The 20,949-nt window shown below is 45.2% G+C and overlaps 1 protein-coding gene across 15 annotated transcripts in view; it reads right to left on the bottom strand.

Annotated features, from left to right (window-relative positions):
* Positions 1-20,949, bottom strand: part of LOC147459708 (uncharacterized) — a 185,060-nt gene that overhangs the window by 112,431 nt on the left and 51,680 nt on the right. For 13 of the 15 annotated variants that reach the window (XR_015187902.1, XM_086510920.1, XM_086510907.1 and 10 more), the window contains 4 exons: positions 15,682-15,827; positions 7,780-7,899; positions 7,509-7,705; positions 7,352-7,425 (listed from right to left, as the gene is read on the bottom strand). Coding sequence is in view for 14 of the 15 variants with exons in the window: in XM_086510920.1 (XP_086367046.1) it covers positions 7,352-7,425; positions 7,509-7,705; positions 7,780-7,899; positions 15,682-15,827 (537 nt within the window). In the remaining variant the exon portion in view is untranslated. Of the gene's footprint in view, positions 1-7,351; positions 7,426-7,508; positions 7,706-7,779; positions 7,900-15,681; positions 15,880-20,949 lie in introns of all 15 variants that reach the window. The other 2 variants (XM_086510916.1, XM_086510919.1) reach the window with 1 other exon arrangement.

Below are 20,949 nucleotides of genomic sequence, written 5' to 3'. Positions count from 1 at the left end.
TTCCTTGTTCTCAGGGAGGGCTTGGGATCATTGATCCAGCACAGCAAAGCAGAGCCCTTCTAGGGAAGTTCATAGTCAGAGGACTTCTTCCAGGTGAGGAGCCCTGGAAGGAGTTCTTGTTGCAGAGGCTTCGTGCCAGGGTGCCTCAGTCAGGAGGCCCTTGGCAACCTTCGACCAGATAGATCTTTACAAAGATGCGCCGAGTTGGTTTCAGCAGGAGACTGGAGGACCGTTTCTCTGAGAGTTTGCTTCGTTCTTGGGAGCTCCTACGGCGTGGCCTGGAACAGCGACAGCCGATGTGCACGGAGGAGCGCCTACGGCAGTCCCTCGTTTGGAGCCCCATGGTTAGCACTCAGAGAGACCACTTGGTTGGTAGTCGACCTCATGTTTCCTGGGGTCCCATGGCAGCAGGTCCAACACGCTCTCTAGGTGACTGGCTAGAGTTCACAGGTTTGTCAAAGGACGTACACGGTTTCCAGCTACAGGGCATGAGAGGGGTGCAGAGCATGTGTCAGGACATCTCAGATTCAGTTCCAGCTGAGTGGCTCACGCCTCTCGAGCCAGTAGCACCCCGATGGATGGGAGCCTTCACACGACTGGAGGTTCTCATTTCAGTCAGGACTTGTTCAGAGACTATCCCAGCCCTGTTCTTCGACCTTCAGGGTGGGGGACGATTACAGTGAGTTGCAGTAGAGGCCCCACAGGTAGCAGAGTGTTGTTTTCAGAGGATCCGAGTTGTGGGCATCTGTGGGAGACTTGCGTCATAGACCCTGACCCAGCAGCTCTTGAGACTGGCCACTGGAGGCTTTGGGCTTGGGAGTGTTGTCCACTGGCACGAGTACAGTGGGATCTTGGTGAGTGGCTATGGAGGGACCCCTTCTCTTCTGCAGACCACCCAGGAGTCCCCTTCTTTCAGTACATTGTTCGGCTTGGACGACACATACTAGCAGCACACAGAGAGGCCCTCCCCGCCACAGCACGTCATTGGCAGGAGGAGGGTCTCACCGTCGAGTTGTTGGCAGACTTTTGGGAGAGGTTGTGGGACTCCAGACAGCCGAGGCGAGTCACCTTGTTTCAATGGCTGGTCGCACACAGAGCCACAGCAGTAGGGAGCTGGCTAGTGCATAGTGGTCTCTCGGCCACATGTGCAGCTTGTGACCATTTGGTGGAGAGTCAGCGTCACTGTCTTTGGGACTGTCCCTCGGCCCAGCAGGTGTGGCTACGAGTTCTTCGGTTGATGTCTGCTCTCTCCACGGCTCGACAGTACACTTGGGAGGCAGAGGCTTGGTCCACCCTCATGGGCCCGGCACTTCAGTTTGAGCTATCGTCCACCAGCAGGATGATAGTGATGCAAGGGGGATGTCCTACACTCCAGCCTGCTACAGAGATTACACCACAAGAGTGGTGCAGTGAGAGAGAGGAGTGTTGGGAGCTCATCGGTGGCCTAACACTTTGGTTCATCTGGCGGGCCCGCTGTTTCCGCATCTTTGAGGCTCGCCCTGTGCCACCAGCTGAGACTGTTCGTGACTTTTGGCTAGAGCTGATCCATACTCTCAGAGGACAGCTTGACGGACTACAGGGCAGCTCCGACCGCATGCGGGAGCGCCACGAGGCTTTCCTTCGACTTTGGTGCCCTGGGCCTTTCTACACCATAGTCCAGGGGGTGCTCAGATGGCACTACTGTCCACCTGTGTGGCTCTTCCCTCCTCCCATCTCTTGATTTAGCCTCATTGTATATATGATGTTTTTTCATTGGGAGTCTCCCCATCATGCTTGTTGTAGCCCTCTCTTGCAGAGGAGGTTGTAGCCCTATGGGCAGTTTTCATTAACTAATAGAAGGATCTTTTTCCCGGGAAAAAAAAAAACTCAGAGAGAATATCCGACCTGACACCAACCTGGACGAGTTTGTTGTGATTGCTACTAGGATAGAGGGGCCAAGAAAGCTGTTTACCGACTCTTCTAGCGTAGAGACTGCATCTGTACTCTTGGAAAGTCCATCTGACCCTTTGACTTCTTTACATAGGGAACTTGAAGCCCTAAAACTATAACGCGCTCTTCAAGAGGAAAAATCAATCTCTCTTAGACACGTGAAGCCCCGCATCACAAGGCTTTGAATCACATCAATAGAAAGCTAGCAGAGCTTAGGTCTCAGCAGGAGACTAAGGCTATGGTATGCTGCTCATACCGCTCTCCAGGACACCCTCCACAAGATTGTCTTGTTCGCGCTTATTGCTACTTCTGCGAAAAGTCTGGACATGAAGACAAGGATTGCTACTATATCAAGGGATTGCGGCAAATACAACAAAGTCTCGGTCCTTCTCTCCAACAAGGGCTAGCACCACCATCCAATATGGTTTCCCCCTATGGCTATCCAAATTACATGCCACCTTTGCTCAATACCCCTATTGTCCAAGGTATGTCAAGTATTTTTCCGTCTCAATTTTATTCCCATGCTCTCTCAGCCCCTCAAAGCTTCTAGCCTCCAACTCCATGCACCAAGAGCAGAGACCACCTTGTCCCCCATTTCGTCCATCAAATCAGCCCATCTTATGCTACAGATGTGAAGAATATGGGCATTACCAGATCAAATGTCCTTTACCTGAAGGGTCTCCTCCTTGCCGTGATTGCCCGGAGTCTAAGGACCACTACAGTAAGGATTGTCCCAAGCAAAGGGCATCCTCATCTTCAGGATCAGCTCAGAACCAACAATAATTCACATTCCCGAAGATCAATATAATCGCAGTGAACACCATCCCTCAACCATCACCTGCTACTCATGCGGTTAGGCCACAACAAGTAGGGAAGCCCGGTGGCGCCCTCACTCGGGCACAAAGAGCAGCTCTTGGTCTCAGCTTGCCAACAGGTCCATCTCGTCCATCTCCACTTCCACAACCTGACCTACCTGACGAGCCCTTCATTGGTGCTAAGAGTAGGCCAACCTCTATGCTATCTGACATTGATGGAGCCTTATTGAAAGCAGAGGCTCACTTGCAATAGGTCAAACTTCCAGAGGAAGCCCAAATCGAAGGAGCTAAGCCCACAAAGGAAGCAATCTTGAAGAGCATTTTTCAGCAATTGTCACTTTACGATATGCTCCGGCTCGATGCAAACCTCAGAAGTGACACCCTCTCAGTCATTCAGTCTCTATACCCGGGTGCAGGGCCTAGTGGCAAGCACCTCCCCGTACAGCCCTTTATTAGGGGTCCACTTCACAATTATTACTGATCACCATGCCCTGCGCTATCTACTTAATAAGCCACAAGTTGCAGGTCGAGTATGGCAGTGGCTACTCTTATTTCAAGAGTTTGATTTCGAAGTGGTACTACAACCCGACAAACATCATATCATGGCTGACCACCTATCTCGCATTCAAACTGGTGAACCAGCAGGGGTTGAGGATGACTTTCCCGATAGCAGTCTCTTTAAGGTGCATACCACTCCGGAATGGTACGGCGATGACTTGCATTTGCTATCTACTGGCTTGTACCCAGCGAATGCGTCTCCACTACAGAAGAGAAGATTGTTGTTGAAGTCTAGGCCATTCACTCTGATTGGAGGCGAGCTCTACAAGTCATGACCAGATGGTGTTCTGAGGCGGTGTGTCTCCCCTCATGAAGTTCAGCATAGTCTGGAAGATGCCCACAGTGGTCCCACTGGTGGCCATTACCCTGGTCATATCACCGCCCAAAAGATTCTACAGTGGTCTATGGTGGCCCTATATTTTTCAGGATGCAAGCACCTATGTGAAAGTCTGTGATGTGTGTCAGTGTTGTGGACCTAAACCAAGCAAGCAATCCAACCGTCCTCTGCAGGTCTCTATGGCATGGCTTTCCTTTGAGAGATGGGGCATGGATTTTGTGGGTCCAATTGCTCCCCCGCCCGAACCAGGTAACCGGAAATATCCGTTGGTGGCTACAGATTATGCAACCAAGTACGCAGAGGTACTGGCGACAACTAATTACACTGGCAATATTGTAGCCAAGTTTCTGTATGAAAATATTTTGTGCAGGTTTGGATGTCCCCTGGAGATCACCACTGATAGGGGAAGTCACTTTGTTAATGGAATGATTTCAACCTTGTTCGCCAGCTACAAGATTTTCCATCGTAAGTCTTGTTCCTATTACCCTAGAGAAAATGGGCACGCTGAGAGCACCAATAAGGTTCTGATAGCCCTTCTGCGAAAAGCATGTCATCTACATCCGGCGTCTTGGGCTCAAGCTATCCACGGCACCCTTTGGGCATACCGAACTTCTTTCAAAGCCACAACCAATCACACCCCATTTTCAGTTAGTCTTCGGTTTAGAAGCCATACCCCCGTTCGGTTTCAACTCAAGATCTCCTCGAGTAGGCAATCTACGTGCTAATGGAGGTATGGAGTCTGCCCCTGTCTCTCGTCTCTCCCTATTGGAAGAAACTGGCCGTTTGGCTTCTCATGCTCTTGAAGCAGAGAGCTTCGTCACAACTCGCCGCAAGGCCCATTCATGGTACAGGAAATTTTGCCACAGGAAGCAATCCAGCTAGTAACTTTGGAAGGTGTCCCCTTGCCACTAGTAAATGGCTCCAGAATCAAATGCTATTATCCATCTGAGTAAGCCGTGTGCAACTGTTTTGCCATCTGTAGCTGTTATGCCTATCGTATAGGTTCCTGAATCTCCCTTTTCTCTTCTCACTTATCCTCCCACCAGAGCCGGTGTTATGATAATGTCCCTGCACACTCTCAGTCTCTGCTATGCCTGTAGGTGTCTCCACATTTCCTCCTTCAGTGTACTTTCTCTACCGCTATGTAACTAGGGTGCTTGTTTCGTCTTGAACTTCTTGTAATCAACTCATTCTTTTCATAAGATTGGACTACCTTGTTGTATTGCTTTGTATTGTCCGTCTTGTTTGACACTCTGGTCTCTCTAATGTAACACACTTTGGTCATTAGGAGGCTTTTCTACGCAATAATTATTTTTCCATTCTTCTTTCAAGTAGCACGAAGTTCCTTCTTCTTCTTCTTCCAATGTTTTCTAAGTGTGGATATGGGGTCACTCTATAACCATTGCTCTCTCCGTAAAATTTTTACCCACTCTCTCTGTCTGTGTAGTCTCCGGAGTTGCTCATTGCCCTACAAGTTCCTCCCTACACCTTGAACTAACAACTAACCCCCGCCCTTCCTACCTCCAGAGGCCCTATCCACTAGCCTCGCCCCTCTCTCCCCTCCCTAGCCCCTATCCACTACCCCTCGCCCCTCTCTACTTTCCCTCGCACCTACCTACTGGCACTCGTCTCTACCCAGTACCTACTGGCACTCGCCCCTCTCTACTTTTCCTCGCTCATACCTACTGGCACTCGTCCCTACACAACAAGATTCGCCCCTACCTATTGGCACTCGCCCCTACCTACTCAACTCACCCCTACCCACTAAACCTCGCCCATCTCTACTTTCCCTTGCCCCTCTCTATCTTCCCTCGCCCCTACCCAATAGCCCTAGCCCCTACCTACCTCACTCGCCCCTACACACTACCTCTCACCCTACATCGCCACCACCAACCTGTCTCGCCTTGCGCACCCCATCCTCTTCTCTGCCTGTGCCCCTATCTACCCACTGAACTCCTCACCCTATCTCCCCACTGACCCCTCTCCCTTTCCCTTTTCAATTAAGGCACTACATGAACCCTTGTCGTACTCCCTCTCCTATCAGCTATCGCAAAACCTCTCTCAGCTATCACAAAAGCTCAGCACCAGCAAGTACTGCAACTCCCGACAAATCTACTTCCTTTCAGTCTGCACAGTGGGATATATCATCTGATCTCATAATGATTTGCACGGTTATGTCTGTATGCTTCTGTGGGATTGCGCTTGGAATGTAAGCTCTTCTGGTGGTACAAAACGGTATACAGCAACAAAACAGTATATATATATAGCTTGTTGAGTGTACTTTTTCTGCGTCCATCTCTGAGTGGTTACTGAGATAATATGGCAAGTAGTACTCGGCAAAAATGACGGGAAGTTTTACCTCCACACAGGGAAAAAGAAAGTAGTTCTGCAGAGGAAGCGGAATCTGATCACAGCAGCCATGATGTTACTAAGATGACTTCCAGTGAAGCCAGTGACAAGAACTACAGAGTTCCCTCTCACATGGTGCATCCGGATTCCAGCTCAGAATCACAATCAGGACCTTCTAGCAGTCCAGAGGTGGATCCCAGAAACATAAGAAAGCGGGCACAACATGTGTTACGTCATGCAATTAGCAGACCTCCTAAGTCCAAAAGTCAGGCATCTTTCACATTAAACTTTCACCTGCAGCTACCCCATCCTTCTCTAAAGGATATCTTTTCTACAGACCAATTGCAACAACTAGGTCTGACTGCATTAGCCACTACAAAATTACCCACTAATGTGCCTGGAGATATGGTATACGAGCTTTTGAACCGTTTTCCCAAAGTGCGGGGCCACACCTTACGCTTACCAGGATTGGTCATGCACTGGGCATGACAACCTTCCCATCTTTGAAACCAGCCACACGCACATACTCCAAGCTTTCGAAAGATGCTACAGTTCAGGCGTGTCAGGAGCTCCTACACTCTGATCACCCAGACTATGTGCGGAATAAAGAGTTTTGGAATGTCTTTAAGTATTACTTTTTACTAAGAGATGCCAAAGAAACAAAAAAAAGTTTGCCCACAGTGTTTTCTCACTGTGAAGGACTCTACTGTCTGATCCATACAATACCTTGTGGATTTCACCAGATTCTTTACACATCTTTGCAGTTCTGAGTTAAGAGGTTTCGAGCCCAGGTGCAATCAGTACAGTCTAGCTTTCAGTGCTTTGCAGCTCCTATGCCTCCTCTTCAGGAACACCCCCTTCTAGAGCAGTAGGGATCAAATTGTTGCAACTGGGCTTGAACCACAATTTGCAGAGCAGGATTTGTCATAGCTTCTTAAAACCTGTGAGTTAGATACTCGATAGCCCAAATCCCATCACAAATGGCTTCATCATGAACAAAATCAATACTTCAAAAACCCATCTCTCTATTTTCCTTATCAAGCATCATGATGGTGCTTCCTTGATTTAGGGTCTCCTTTATCCTTTGGTTGTGCAACGCCTAACTATTTTCCTTGGAGAACAAAGGAAAAGCTCGTCATGATTCAACCTCTTCATATTCAATCACACAACCATCCTTTCTTCACTCATCTGGACAATTTGGTAGTCAAGAAATGCCCTAGAAGTGATTTACCACCCAAAAAAAAAATTATGTGTGTAAGTCTCGAGGGTAAGACACTTACAAGCATTTCTCTCCTCATAAGATACACCATTATAACCATTCATGTAAAAAACCTGTAGTCATGTATTGACATGCTTCTCTCACCTAAAATATACTGTGCTTGAAGTCCTGTAGCTGTAAATGCAGGTTCACAATTTTCCAGAACTTTGCAAGCAAGCCTGGATATATCAGCATAAAAAGTACTGTAAATAGCACATCAATGAGATTATGAGCTACAGCAAAAAGTGTCTCTGCAAAATACCTTGGAAACTCGCTAAAATCGATGCCGTTCATGCTTCTTAGAGCTGATTGATATCTCTCATAGACCCATTCAAAAAGATCATGATGCCTATCAAGGTCACCCTTCTTGTTGCCAAGAGAGGAACCTGACTTTTTGGAGCTTTCAAACTTCTGCAGTTGCTGATGCAATTTGATTGCCTCAGTATGAAAGCCGTTTCGCTGCATGCAGAATTTGCAGTATGAGGATGAATTTTTCCTGGTGTATTGTAATAAATTTAGGTGTAAAGCTGTACCTTTAGAGGCTCAGCTAGAGTTTTATAAATGATATGACTATTATCTTTAGAGTTTCTGCCCTCTGTTTCAGTATGCTTTTCCTCATACCAGGCTCTGACTAGATCTTCTAGTATCTGAATCTGTAAAAGAAAAAGAAAGAAAAGCTAGCCAGCTTGATGTAGAAAAGAGTATGAGTTAATTGGCTGTGGGAAAATTTGTGTCAATTGATGCCACACAGAAAAAAAAAATGTTTGTCGCAACTGTGTTGATTAACTTTACATTGAATGTCAAGTTAGACCATGCCACTACCTCCACCAATGGATTGCCTCCCAATAGGGGGATGATCAGCTTTTAAGTAGAAACCATACGCTCAAAAACCATTGATCTCACTTGCAACTTAGCATGCATGCTTCCATATTGGTTCCAGTTACACAATCTATTCTGAATATTAGCTTCAACAAACTATTATGACTCAAACCTTCAAAAGAGTCAAGGAGTATCAACTGGAAGAAGCCTATTGTGTAACATTTAATGCACTAGTAACTTGTGTGTAGCTGAAAATGATAACATAGTGAGCATTTCATTAAGAACAAGTTCCTAATGAGCATAGAGAGAGTATTAGTTTGAGAAAGCAACATAGCAATTTACACCTAGCTACTTTGGCATAGACAATACTTGAAAAGAGAGAGAAATAGAACAATTGACAACAGTTGAGGACCGGATTTGCATGGAGCTGGTCCCCCCTCCAAAAAGGCTTTGTATTATAGCTTCTCCCATCAAAGGAGACTTTTGCACAATACAATCTTTGTGTTCCTTGACAAAACTCGTTGGTGCAATGAAGATGGAAGTTTCATGCACCAAATTATGCTTGAAAAACACACCTAGTGTCCTAGCCTCAGTCCCAAGACCTCACACGCCTTCAAAAATGGTGAGGGCTAGCAAGGAATGAGGAAAGATTGAGAGGAAGAAGTTGTATCTTACGAGAAAGAAGTATTCTCCTCACATAATCACTCTAATAGCATAGCTTAGCTTAGTAATTAGCATGGTAGAGGAGATGAGCATGCCATTGAAGTTTGGCTCTTGGTTGGATTTGCATTCCATAGCCAAGAGTTGTTGGTGTAGGCCTCTACTTCTCAATGCTTGGAGAAGGAGATGGAGTTCTTGCTCAACACATGAGTTGTGTGTGTTTGTAGCAAAGTGAGTTAAACTAAAAATGCCAATTCTCTCTCTACTTGGTCGACCCCTCCCTTTTGCTCTTGCTGGCTTCCCATGGGCTCCTGTAGGGCTTAGCCAATAACAAATAGGAAGCATAATTGATAGCCTTGTGACATGTGTCCCCCTTTCCCCTTTTGTGGAAGCTTTAGGTAATTAAATAATTTATTTAAACTCTCATTGGACCTTTTAGTCTTCTGGCCAATAGGAATCAAGCAAGCCATTGGGCTGTTGGATGCTCATTGGACCCCTTGGTAGACTGTCTAATAGTCTTCTAGGGAGCTTAATTTCTATTTGTTCTTTTATCAAGCATTTTTAAGTTGATTAGACTAATTTTACTCTAGCTTAATTCTCATTGGTCCACCTCTATGGCCATCCAATAGGATTTGAGGGAAAATTGGGGGCAACTGGGCTAGGAGCCTGCCATGTGTCCATTCTTCCCTTTGGGGAGATCTTGGGAGTGTGTGTGAGTGTGTGTGTGTTTCTCTCTCTTCCCCTACCATTAGGACTCGCCCCCTCCTTCCTAAGGATGTGGGAAGACTTTTTAGTCTTCCCATAACCATCCAATTTTCCCACTTTTAGCCATTGGACTTCTTAGTTAATTTTTGGAACCTTAGCCTATGGAAGTGTTAATGGAGCTGAACCTTAGGTCTTTTAAGCTCCATTGATGCACATTGCTCTTTTGCAGACTGCCCCCTCTTTGGATCCCTATTTTTCCTCCTTTGGATCCCTGCTAAGACCTGTTTGGTAGCCTTACCAATATTCTAGCTTTTATTCCCTTGGTACTTCCCCATATTAAATGATCAATTTAACATGAGAAAATCATTTGGGAGAATTAGATATTAGTTTTAAGGAAATATTGGCTCTCTTATACATTACCAGTCTGTTGAGCCCTTGTAAGCACACCACTTGGCTCTTGCACTTCAGAGATTCTTAAGGGATTCCTGTGTAAAAGGTCATGGTTGAAGGGAAGCTTTGCTTTATATGAAGGAGAATATCTTGGTATATTGCTTTTGGACATGAGAAAGCCTATGATAGTGTTAATTGGTCTTATTGAGAGGGCCCTCTGTTGAAAATTCAGACAGGGGTTTCTTGAGCAGTAAATTGTAAAAGTTTCGGCCATGCATTAAAGCACATCCAGTGAATTGACCATCGGAAGAAGTATTGGAGATGTCTTTTTTGTAGGTAGAGACAATTAAGCGAACATACCCCCCCCCCCCCAATCTTCTTTTGCACTTTTGCAAGTATCCAAGTCCATATATATTTGGTAAGACATAGACTTAAGAGATGTATGAGGGTTTACATTGCTCATTTGGGTAGAAAAGAGCCTTGTCGATGATGAGTACAAACAAAGCAATACGGAAAAGAAAACATAAACAAACGTGGTATGGAACGGCTCCCAACTACCTGTATATGGTCTCGTACATAAATAACAGTGTAATCTGCACATTATGGCCAATTGAAGACATCAAAAAACCACATGAGATAAGGACAAGCTACTTCAGTATTTTCTATATAATTTCTAGACGTTTCCTGTCATAACGTTGTGACGTGTTTTTGAGTAATGCGGTGGACCTTCCCAAAGTCTTTAAGAAATGTTTTTTGATGCGTTTGGACTCCTTGGATGGAAATAAAGCATGCTTGTACAAAGTGTACAAAGGCGGTGTGTGCCAACTGTTTCTACGCATGGGAGCCAGTCGTGCGGGGTACATAGTTTTACTGTTTTTGTACATAGGAGTAGTGTCAAGACTTCAAATAGTGAGTAAGGGCATTAAAAATAGGAAGAAAAACAGAGTTCTTATCAGCTTGGGGTCGTAAGGGAGTGAGGAGTATTCAGCCGTGAAGAAGATATCCTGTGTTGCTGTAGCTTGCAGTGAAGAAGAGTATTCAGCTGTGAAGAAGAAACCCTGTGTTGCTGCAGCCTACGGTGAAGGGTGGGGATTTTGATGTAGGGGTGCCCCTCTTGCCTTGCGAGAGACTGGAGTGGTCAGTTGAGTGTGTCCCTCTCCTCAATGGGCTGATGAAAGTGGGTGCTTAGCTCTACATATTGACCTCTCTTCATCTTGGTTTAATGTATGGCAGCTATGGTGTGTGCAGTTCCCTATGCTGCACCTAGTATGGCAGCTATGTTGTGTGCAATTCCTTGTGGTGTAGTTCACTTAGGTTGCACTTGTGGTTCAACCTAAGTACTGGTACGATTCTCTTTTCAAACATCGGTTTACCCTCCTTATTAAATGATATTTCCTTTTTTCTTTTAGAAAGGGCCATGGTACCCCCATATTCGTGGACTTGGGCTCAATCTGAGTGGGATTAGAAGCTGTCAAGCGAGTCTTATATTCATATATTTCTGCAAATTTAATTGCTTCCTCCAAAGTTTTAGGTGCACTTCTTTTCACCTCTCGCTTCAAGTGTCTATCTAATCCCCGTATAAACCCTCTTGTTTTGTGAAAGTCATCTATTCCTTGAAGCCTAAGGATTATTTCTCAATACTTTGCAATCTAAGTAAGCAAGAGCCTACCCCATTGCATAGCTTTATCCCAATCCTCCTAGTTTCTTTCCAGTTCATTTTTAGGGAGAAATTATTTCACAAAAATGTTCTCAACTTGAGCCCAATCCCCTGGAATCTTTCCTAATGCCTTGAGACTCATCCACCATTTGTAGACTTTTGGCCCCAATGATAGACTAGCCTCAAGTAGTTGATACTCAAGTGGGGTATTTTTTACCCTATGAAGGTCTTGCCATTTCCATAGGAAAGTATAGAGCATCTTTGTTTCTATCCTTTTCTTCACCATTACATGGAGGAGATTTCATATCTTTGAGGACAAGGGTTTCTCTAGGTGTAGGCTTGGTGTCAAGGGGAGGAAAAGCAATCTCTCTATACACGGTTCCACCGTCCCTAGAAGTGCAAGGCATATTTGGATCAGATGGCACAAAATATTGTGTCATTGGTTGCTTTTCCTTCTGCGTGTATTCAGTCAATTTAGTCATTTGATTTTTAAGACCATCTACAATTGTACTTCAATGTTTTCTACCCTATGTACTATCAACTCGTGCTACTCACTTGGATGGCACATCCCACTCTTCCCCTTGTCCTCAATTCTATACATATTTTGATCTTGGTTAGTGTCGGCTTCAGGTTAAATTTTATTTTGGTCTTTTCCATTTTTGTAAGTTTTTAAAAAGCAAAACTCACTTTGAAGTTTTGAAAAAGACGAAAAAAGGTAAGCTAAGAAAGATATGCACAAATGTACACATCACTTCTTGAAATGTGCCAAGATGGCTTTGCTGGAGTGTCCTTGGCGACCAAAATGTCCCAACAAGCACACTAGATGCCCAAGTGTTACCGGTTTTGTATATCTATGTAAGGTTTCCTCTATCAGTGCTTTGCTCTTGTTTGACTAATATGAAAACTCGATCTCGAACAAATTGCCCTCTATCTGAATCTCAAACATGTTTACGGAACCCTTGCTTCCCTAGAAATTCTTGAAGGCTGATGCCGGAGACTTGATATCTTTGCCTCCTCGTAGATCATCACGAGCCTTTTTGCTTGTGATACGGCTTGCCTTCGGCCATCGAAAGATGTGCTTTGAGCTTTGAACTTGAGGTGTTTGTGTCAAAGGCACTTTCATTAGCGACGAACGTCCACGTTACAAAATCATCGAGCTCTTGTTCAGGTATTGCATCTCCCTGAATCTTAAACTCCTTAATAAGAGAATACCCTTAAAAGGGTTGGGCATCTGCCTGCATTGCGGCGTGATTGAGAGAGAGAGAGAGAGAGAGAGAGAGAGAGAGAGATTTGAAGCCGTCGCCCTGAAGTTATTGGCTACGAGGGACAAGGCGGACACACTGCGGGAAAACAATTGGATACGTTTTTGGCGAGCTAGCAGAACAGATACGAGCTTGGCTTTGGCTTAGCGAGTGACCCAAGCTTGTCTTGGTGTGTTGGCTAGTCGTACGAACCTCGCGAGCTCCTCCACCCCCTTCTCATGGCCTTGTGCAGAGCCATCAGATACAAGCTTGGCTTTGGCTTAGCAAGTGACCCAAGCTTGTCTTGGTGTGTTCGCTAGTCGTACGAACCTCGCGAGCTCCTCCACCCCCTTCTCATGGCCTTGTGCAGCGTCATCAGCTGCATGGGAGTTTTCTCCCCTTCTTGCCACTTGGCAGCCAAACACTATATCCCCTTATTTGAATCTCTAAGGGGTAGCTCACATGCGACCATGACCCCTTAGCTCGTTATGTGTGTCCGTGCATGCCCATACCCAGCTATAGGATATATCACAATCTTGCTCTAGGTATTATCAAAAGCTTTGCAAAAATCCACAAAGCAGTAAAAGTGATTGCATGTGGACCAGCCAGATAGGTGATATGATGGAGGAGCATTCTCCATCTATCAGATGAGGAAATTGCAGATGCACGTGGTGTGTCCTTGCAAAGGGCCACAATGAGAAGAGCGAAGCTTCAAGGCTCTATGAGACTTTCAGGTTCGATCAGATAAGAGACTTGGGAGATTGTATTCACACATATGGGTGCCATTCTTGGTGACTTGGGACTTGTTAAATAAGAAGGCCTTTACTTCTAGGCAGCATCACCGCATATGGCCAAAGCGTTTCATCCTCAAAACGTGGTGTTTCATCCCAAAACGTTTCAGCATAATATTAGAGCAAAGTGAAATGTAGGACTGAATCATGCATACATAGATTTAAAAAGGCCAAAGTTATGGTGCCTCCTTGTTAGTGAAGCAGCATGTGTTTAACTTGATCAGCAAAATGTTCCCCTGCCTAGACGTGCCAAAATGCATTTCATGGTGACTATGCTTCTAGGTTGAAGGTAAAATCTGTTACAGCCATGGGACCCACAGACAATGACTGCAGTTCATGCTTTAGAGGTTGGCAGTTGGTTGGCTCAGATAAGGATGCCAGGTGACTACTAAATGCAAGACTTTTAAAACTTCCAAAGTGGATTGTGAGACAGGACAGCTGGTTTAAAGAGGAGTCTGTAAAGTCTTCCAAAGAGAGGCGCCAAAGATTAGATGTATCACATGGGGAGCTCTCTACCATCTTTCACAAGGACAGGGTATGAATCTATTACTTGACATTCTTTTTATGTACGAAGTAGGTCTGGTGCATTAGAAAATGTTGACAGCATTCCATTGGCAGCTTGCATGGAGCCTAGATACCACTCAGCGTCCAGCCGTGGGACTTCAAATAGACACAGATCGCATTCATCTATCACCATGGTTTGTATGTGGAATGGATTCACGTTACTGCAGAGAAAGAAGCATTAATTTTCCATTAAACGGAATTTTATTGTCGATCTGGTCTTGTTAGGTGATACATAACTCATCCCTCTTGCTGGTGCTTCTTGAGGGTATGTACTCAAGGATTGGAATCCACCCTCATTTCACTCTGAGGACGTTTTGCGATAAACAAATGAGAGCAAAAATATCTTACCACCCAATCTGTTACGCCTAAGCTCCAAGTTGGTTGCAGACCTAGACCAGAGTATGGAGAGTACAGGCTTTTTAAGCAAGTTTTCCACTTAAAGAACAACTGAAAATTCATGTTTTAAGAAGGCATTTTACATTGTATTCCAAGGATTATATCTGTGTGTGTGTGTGTGTGCATTGCTTGCCTCTTTGTTCTAATTGAATAGAGAAGCATGTGAATGTGCATAACTAGAGCTTATGGATGCAATTCCATTACCTATAGATTGATTAGTTGATTGAGATGAGATTGAGGATTGTGTGTGTAAATAGATTTGGTTGTGTGTGCGCTTTTGAGGTAGCATAGCTATTGAGCATAAAGTCGAGGGTGGGTAGATTAGGCATTGCTAGAGCATTCTTCTGCAAGGGAAATCCTTCATGCACTAGCCGAGTTAGAGCTCTTCGGGATAATCGGGATAGTGATATCATTATGGGAATTGCCGATTAGTAGTCTTGCTACCCATCCCTACAAAGATGGGGAATATTTTGAGTTCTCCCATGCTTGGTCAATGGCATTCTTAAACCCCCAGTCCATAATTTAAGAGTCCTCACACATCAAGAAACGCAATACCAAAAAGCATTTTATAGCCTTTTAAACATCAAGAAAACAAGTCGGCGGATCACTTTACCAACGTTGTGGCAACAATTCCATCCTTACAAGAAATTTGCAATTAAATGCATTATTTGGAGTGTCTAGATGAGAAAGAGGCAACCAAGCAGTAGTAAATACATGTAAGTAGAATAAATAAACGCCCTATGATATAAGTTTTGCAAAAAAGATTAGGAGCTTGCAGAAAGAAGGGGGACACTGGAGTTCAAAGAATTCACGGGATCAAGTTAAGAGGTCATGCAGAATAACAGATACAACTACTAGAGCTGTAAGAATACTTTCAAACAGGATTTTGTAGGAGCTTTGAGGCCAGACCTTTGCCTGTAAAAGAGACTCAAAAAGGTAATATACATTAGGGTGGTCTTGAATGTGTCTCATGGACTTACAGCATCCTCTTCACTAGAAATGGTTTATACTCTTTTGATAATGCATGCATATGTGTATGCAACATATATAACAATGATCTCTCGATGCAATGTTCCAGCACAAAAGATCTCTAGATAGCATTAAACAGCATGGACATTTTTCTCAATCCAAAGTTTGCAATTACTTGTGCTATAACAAGTACAGTTGGACACGCAGAATCAAACATCTTCTAAATGTTCTACTTAATCATACCTGCATCTTGGGAGTGACAACGATGAAGTCTGATGAAAGCCCTGCTTGTGTTGGGAATGCACGAAGTATACGGAGGCAAAAAGAGTGAAAGGTGCTAACATGGATTTCCTCCAATAAGACATTACTGTCAGAAACTTCCTGAGCAGCTGCAACACACTGAAGTCTATTAAGAAGATCTTGCCCAGCTCGCCTCGAAAACTGTCAGCACAAGGAGCAAAGAACTTTGCTATTGGAACATATCAGCTCTTAGCGAACGAATCCTTAGAAATAAAAATTGTTTGATGCATGTGTGTGCGCGTGCGTGCATGCGTGTGCATGAGTTTGGTGGTGTCTATGCGTATACAGCCTCAGGACAACGAGCTACTTTGTGGCATGAGATATCTTCTTATCCATGGCTTTCCAATGCCCTGCTTTGTGGTGATTTTAACAATGCACCCGCTTCATCGGATAATACCACAAGACATTCCCACATGCTGAGCATAGAATTGCAGACCTGGAAATATCTTGTTGCATGCACAAGGATGTTCGACTTGTGGACACTCTTGCATCCTAATGTTTCAGGGTACACATTTCAACATAATGCCTTTTCTACATACTGTGCAAGATTAGATCGGTGGTATGTCCTCGGCATGCAAAAATTTGATGAGTTTGTATGCAAAATTCCCATAGACCATTCTTTGCTTTTATCTGATCATACTCCTATTGTGATGTTGTTGCGTTGTAGGCAACTACACTTTGATCAGCCTCTTTCTAAGAAACGCCTGCTGCACATCAACAAAGCTTATCTTTCGCATGAGACATTCCACGAGATGATTTATGATGTTATTCCCCCCTTGGTTGCTCAAATGTATCTTGATCCTGATGTTGCTTGGGGTCGCTTTGTTGTACGAGTGCAAAGTGTAATTCACGACTGTGGTAAGCAGTACAAGTTTCAATTACGCGACGATGTTGAGGAGGCCAAACATATGTATCAACAGCTCAAACTCTTAGCTGACGCACGTTTGTTGTCAGAAAGTGAATTGATAGCCCTTTGTCAGGCCCGAGTGAGTTTGCAGCATAATGATAAACGAAAATCGGTTAAATGGCAGACTCGTGCTCTCCATCGAGCTTTTGCGGACAAGGGATGTGCCTCGAAACAGTTTTTTAAGCACTTGCATCATTCAAGGGCTTCTCAACCTATTAAGCGGGTTATGTTCCGACCTGGAGCCTGGACAACCTCAAAGTGTGAGCTTACGGATGCCATGGTGTAACATTTTAGGAATGTCCCCCCCCCCCCCCCCCCCCCCCCCCCCCCCCCGCGGCATCTGCTGAAGTTATTAATGACGCCAACTTTTGTTATCCACAATGCATTCAATTGTCCTGCCTCATGATGCTTTGGCCTTGGAGGCGGATTTTTACAGAAAATGAATTGCACTCGACATTGCTTGCTCTTGGCAGATGGCGTTCGCCTGGTTGGGACGGGCTCACTGTGGAATTTTTTGGGAGCCTCTGAAAGAACCTTTGCTTTACATGATGAACATTGCATAGGTGAAGCAATCTTTGCCAATGTCTTGGAAAGAGGGTTTGCTTCCCCAAACAACCACTTTGTGAGCAGTTCTCACATTGGCAACCGATAACCCTTGTGCTGGTTATTTATAAAATCTTGGCTAAAATCATTGTGAACCGTATCAAGGAACCTCTTATGGCTGGTATCCATTCTGCGCAGTATGGCTTTATTCCTCGTCGCCAGATTTTGGATAATTTGGCTGATAATTTGGCTAATGTATTGATTTGAATAGAATTAGCAAAGTATACCCAGCAGGATGTACTTGTGATGCAAGTAGACATTGAAAGGCTTTTGATACAGTTCAATGGGATTTCATTGCTGCCACGATGCAGGCCCTTGGATTTGGTCCTAAGATGGTCAATGTGGTATACTTCTTGTATGCTTGCAGTACATCTTCGAGTCTCCTTGATGGGGAGCTGACAGAACCTTGGCCTCTTGGATGCTCTGTGAGACAGGGTTGCTGTAGCGTGGATAATGTGTCGTGCTCTCTACAGTGGGTGCTCCTCAGTGCAATGTGCGTGACATCTCACTCAAACAGACTGAAAACAAATAAACAATAGATAACAACTGATCACACAGAGACACAATGGCAGAGACACAACAGCATACCAAAACACAGAACTTGACTATCTCAAAGAACCGATACAGACTATGGCATGGTAGCACACTCAGCTCCAGCCCAGGACTCACAGGTACAATGGGGGTGTCGAGGCTCGGATGTACAGGGATGTCCAAACGTGTTGTGTGACTAGACTGGCTACTCTAGATGGCGACGTGAAGAAGATAAATCATGACCCAACCACTACTACTCATATGTACAACCATAAAGAGCCACCAACGGCTCATAAATGTCAACATCTAAGTCTATCTCCACTGAGTGGTGGTGGTGACCTGGCCACGATGTCCACTAGACCATCGTATCCCTGCCACGTGTCACTGCCCAGCGAGTCTATCCAGTGTGAACCAGTACAGACCAAAGACCAACTCTACCAACTGTACCATGGTGATAGCGCCTAAGAAGCAATCCAATAAAATCCGTGTGTACGTGGATTACCGCACTCTGAACAAAGTAACTATCCCAGATGGTTTCCCCACACCTTTCACTGAGCGTGTGCTAGAAGATGTAGCAGGGCATGTATTGTACAGTTTCATGGATGGGTTCAGTGGATACAATCAATTGGGCATCCATCCACGTGATCATATTAAAACGGCTTTCGTGACTCCTTGGGGTATTTTTATCTACACTAGAATGTCGTTTGGGTTGAAAAACGCTCCACCTTCCTTCAATCAAGCAGTATATCTCATCTTTTGTCCTTTACTTACGGATCATCTTCGCAACTTCATGGACGATTTTTCGACCTTCTCAGGTGCTCAATGTTCAACCCCAGTGGAAAATCTAGAGGAACACCTCGCTCAGCTCTCTGTTGTCTTCCTCAAGGCAAAGAGACACGCCTAAAGCTCAATCCTAACAAATGTCATTTTTTGGTCACTGAGGGCACACTTCTAGCCCATGTGGTGTCTGCTAAAGGTTTAGCACCTAACCTAGAGAAGATCGTGGCAATCTTGAAGTTACCACCTCCCATCAACCCAAAAGGTGTGCACAGCTTTGTAGGCCACACAAGCTATCATCGCAGGTTTATACGTATGTATGCACAGGTGGCTCAACCACTGACCCGACTCACCAGTGCTATTGTTCCCTTTCAATGGTCCAATGCAGAGGCTGAAGCTTTTGCATACCTCAAAAAACGCCTCACTGAAGCGCCTATTCTAGTGGATCCCGATTGGTCTCTTCCTTTTCATGTGCATACTGATGCCAGTCAACTGGCTGTGGGTGCTGTGCTGACTCAGCCTAGTAAGGAGTACAACCTGGATCGCCTTGTTCACTATGCAAGTCACCTACTCACCAAGGCAGAACGCAACTATAGCACTACAGAAAGGGAAGGTTTGGCTATTGTGTATGCTCTACAAAAATTTCGCCATTATTTATTAGGGGTCCACGTCATAGTTATTACGGATCACCATGCTCTGCGCTATCTGCTTAATAAGCCGCAAGTTGCAGGTCGAGTATGGCGATGGCTACTCTTATTTCAAGAGTTTGATTTCAAAGTGGTACTCAGGCCCGGCAAACATCATATCCTTGCCGACCACCTCTCTCGCATTCATACAGGTAAAGAAGCAACAGGGGGGTCGGACGACTTTCTCGATAGCAGTCTCTTTAAGGTGGATACCACTCCGGAATGGTACGGCGATGTTTAGCATTTGCTATCGATTGGCTTGTACCCAAAGAACAAGTCTCCGCTGCAGAAGAGACGACTGTTGTTGAAGTCTAGGCCATTGCCTCTTACATTTTTTCTAGCTCCGACTTGACAGCCTCAGCATACTTTGGGTTGAGCTTGTAAGCTCGGCCTCTGACAAGCTTAGCCCTTTCAACCACAAGGATAGTGTGGACACCCAACTCCAGTGGGATTCCTTCCAAATCCTTGTAGGACCAAGCAAAATAAAAGAGACTACTTGATTGAGTAACGCGGGATGCTCCCATAACCAAGCTGCTAAGAGTACGTGCTGAGGGTTGTCAGGATCTCCCAAGTTGACTTCTTTGATCGGGTCAGGAGGTGTAGCTGGAGAGGGTGCTTCAGAAGATGAAAAGTGAGCTGCCTCTTGGAGCTTCGAGACATCATGGGCTGGTGTTTGATCAATTGGAAACTCTGCATATTCCTCTTGTAGCCATCTTGGTGGAAGCTCCTCAAAGGGTAAGTCTTTAGACACAGACATAGCAGAGTGCTTTTGAGTGGGCGGGGCGTCAGACCCGGGAGATATTAGAGGAAGAGGTGGAACATTGGCAAGCTCATGCAGAGGAGATTTCTTCCCCCTTCAGTGATGTGTTATAGGTTCACCAAGGCCGACGGCTTCCATCATAGGAACACTTGAATCATGGTCATCACGGACTAACACACTTGCTTCTTTGACTAGCACACTTTCTGTTGCTGTAGGGCTTGGGACACTGGTGTCGGCCTGAGAGGCTGGGAGAGAGAGTGTTACAGGCACAGATGAGGCTTGAATAGAAACCACATAGCACGGCATCGATGTGGTAGCTTCCAACCACTGCAACAAGTCTTTGTCAGACCCGTCAGGTGGGATGGGCTGCTCGGGGTTGGGGTTGGACTGTACTGACAATGAGCTGTGATGAACCACTAGATCCATACCTCCTTCGAGTCGAATTGGTTGCATAGGGGAGCCAGGCATATGTATCCACATGGCGTCGTTTTCCCAATCATGAAGTGCCTTAGTATACCGCAACCATGGTCTATCAATAAGCAAAGGAAATCCTCCCTCCACCTGGGGAAGACTGACCACCACAAAATCCAAGTCAAATGTGAAGTCTTGTACCTTCAGAGGCACCTGATCTACTATGCCCATTGGATAGACTATCCTCTAATCCGCCAATGTAACAGTGAATGGAGCAGGGCAGGTAGGCTGCAGACCTAAAGCCAACATAGTAAACTCTGGCGTCAGATTGATCCTAGATCCACCATCCACTATGACGCCTGAGAATTGATGCCCAAGAATAGATACAGTGAGACAAGGACTTTTGTAGTCGATGAGGGGAGCAACTGCATAAGAAATCATGTAAGACTCTGAAGGCCTTACAAGGAGATGCCTGCCACTAGGCCCTGCACCCGGGTACAGAGACTCAATGACTGAGAGGGTGTCACTTCTGAGGG

Source organism: Adiantum capillus-veneris, chromosome 4, assembly GCF_014529385.1.
Source record: "Adiantum capillus-veneris isolate H3 chromosome 4, ASM1452938v2, whole genome shotgun sequence".
NCBI classification, from domain to species: domain Eukaryota; kingdom Viridiplantae; phylum Streptophyta; class Polypodiopsida; order Polypodiales; family Pteridaceae; genus Adiantum; species Adiantum capillus-veneris.
The sequence above is the reverse complement of the archived record's forward strand: the minus strand, read 5'-3'. Positions and strand labels throughout refer to the sequence as shown.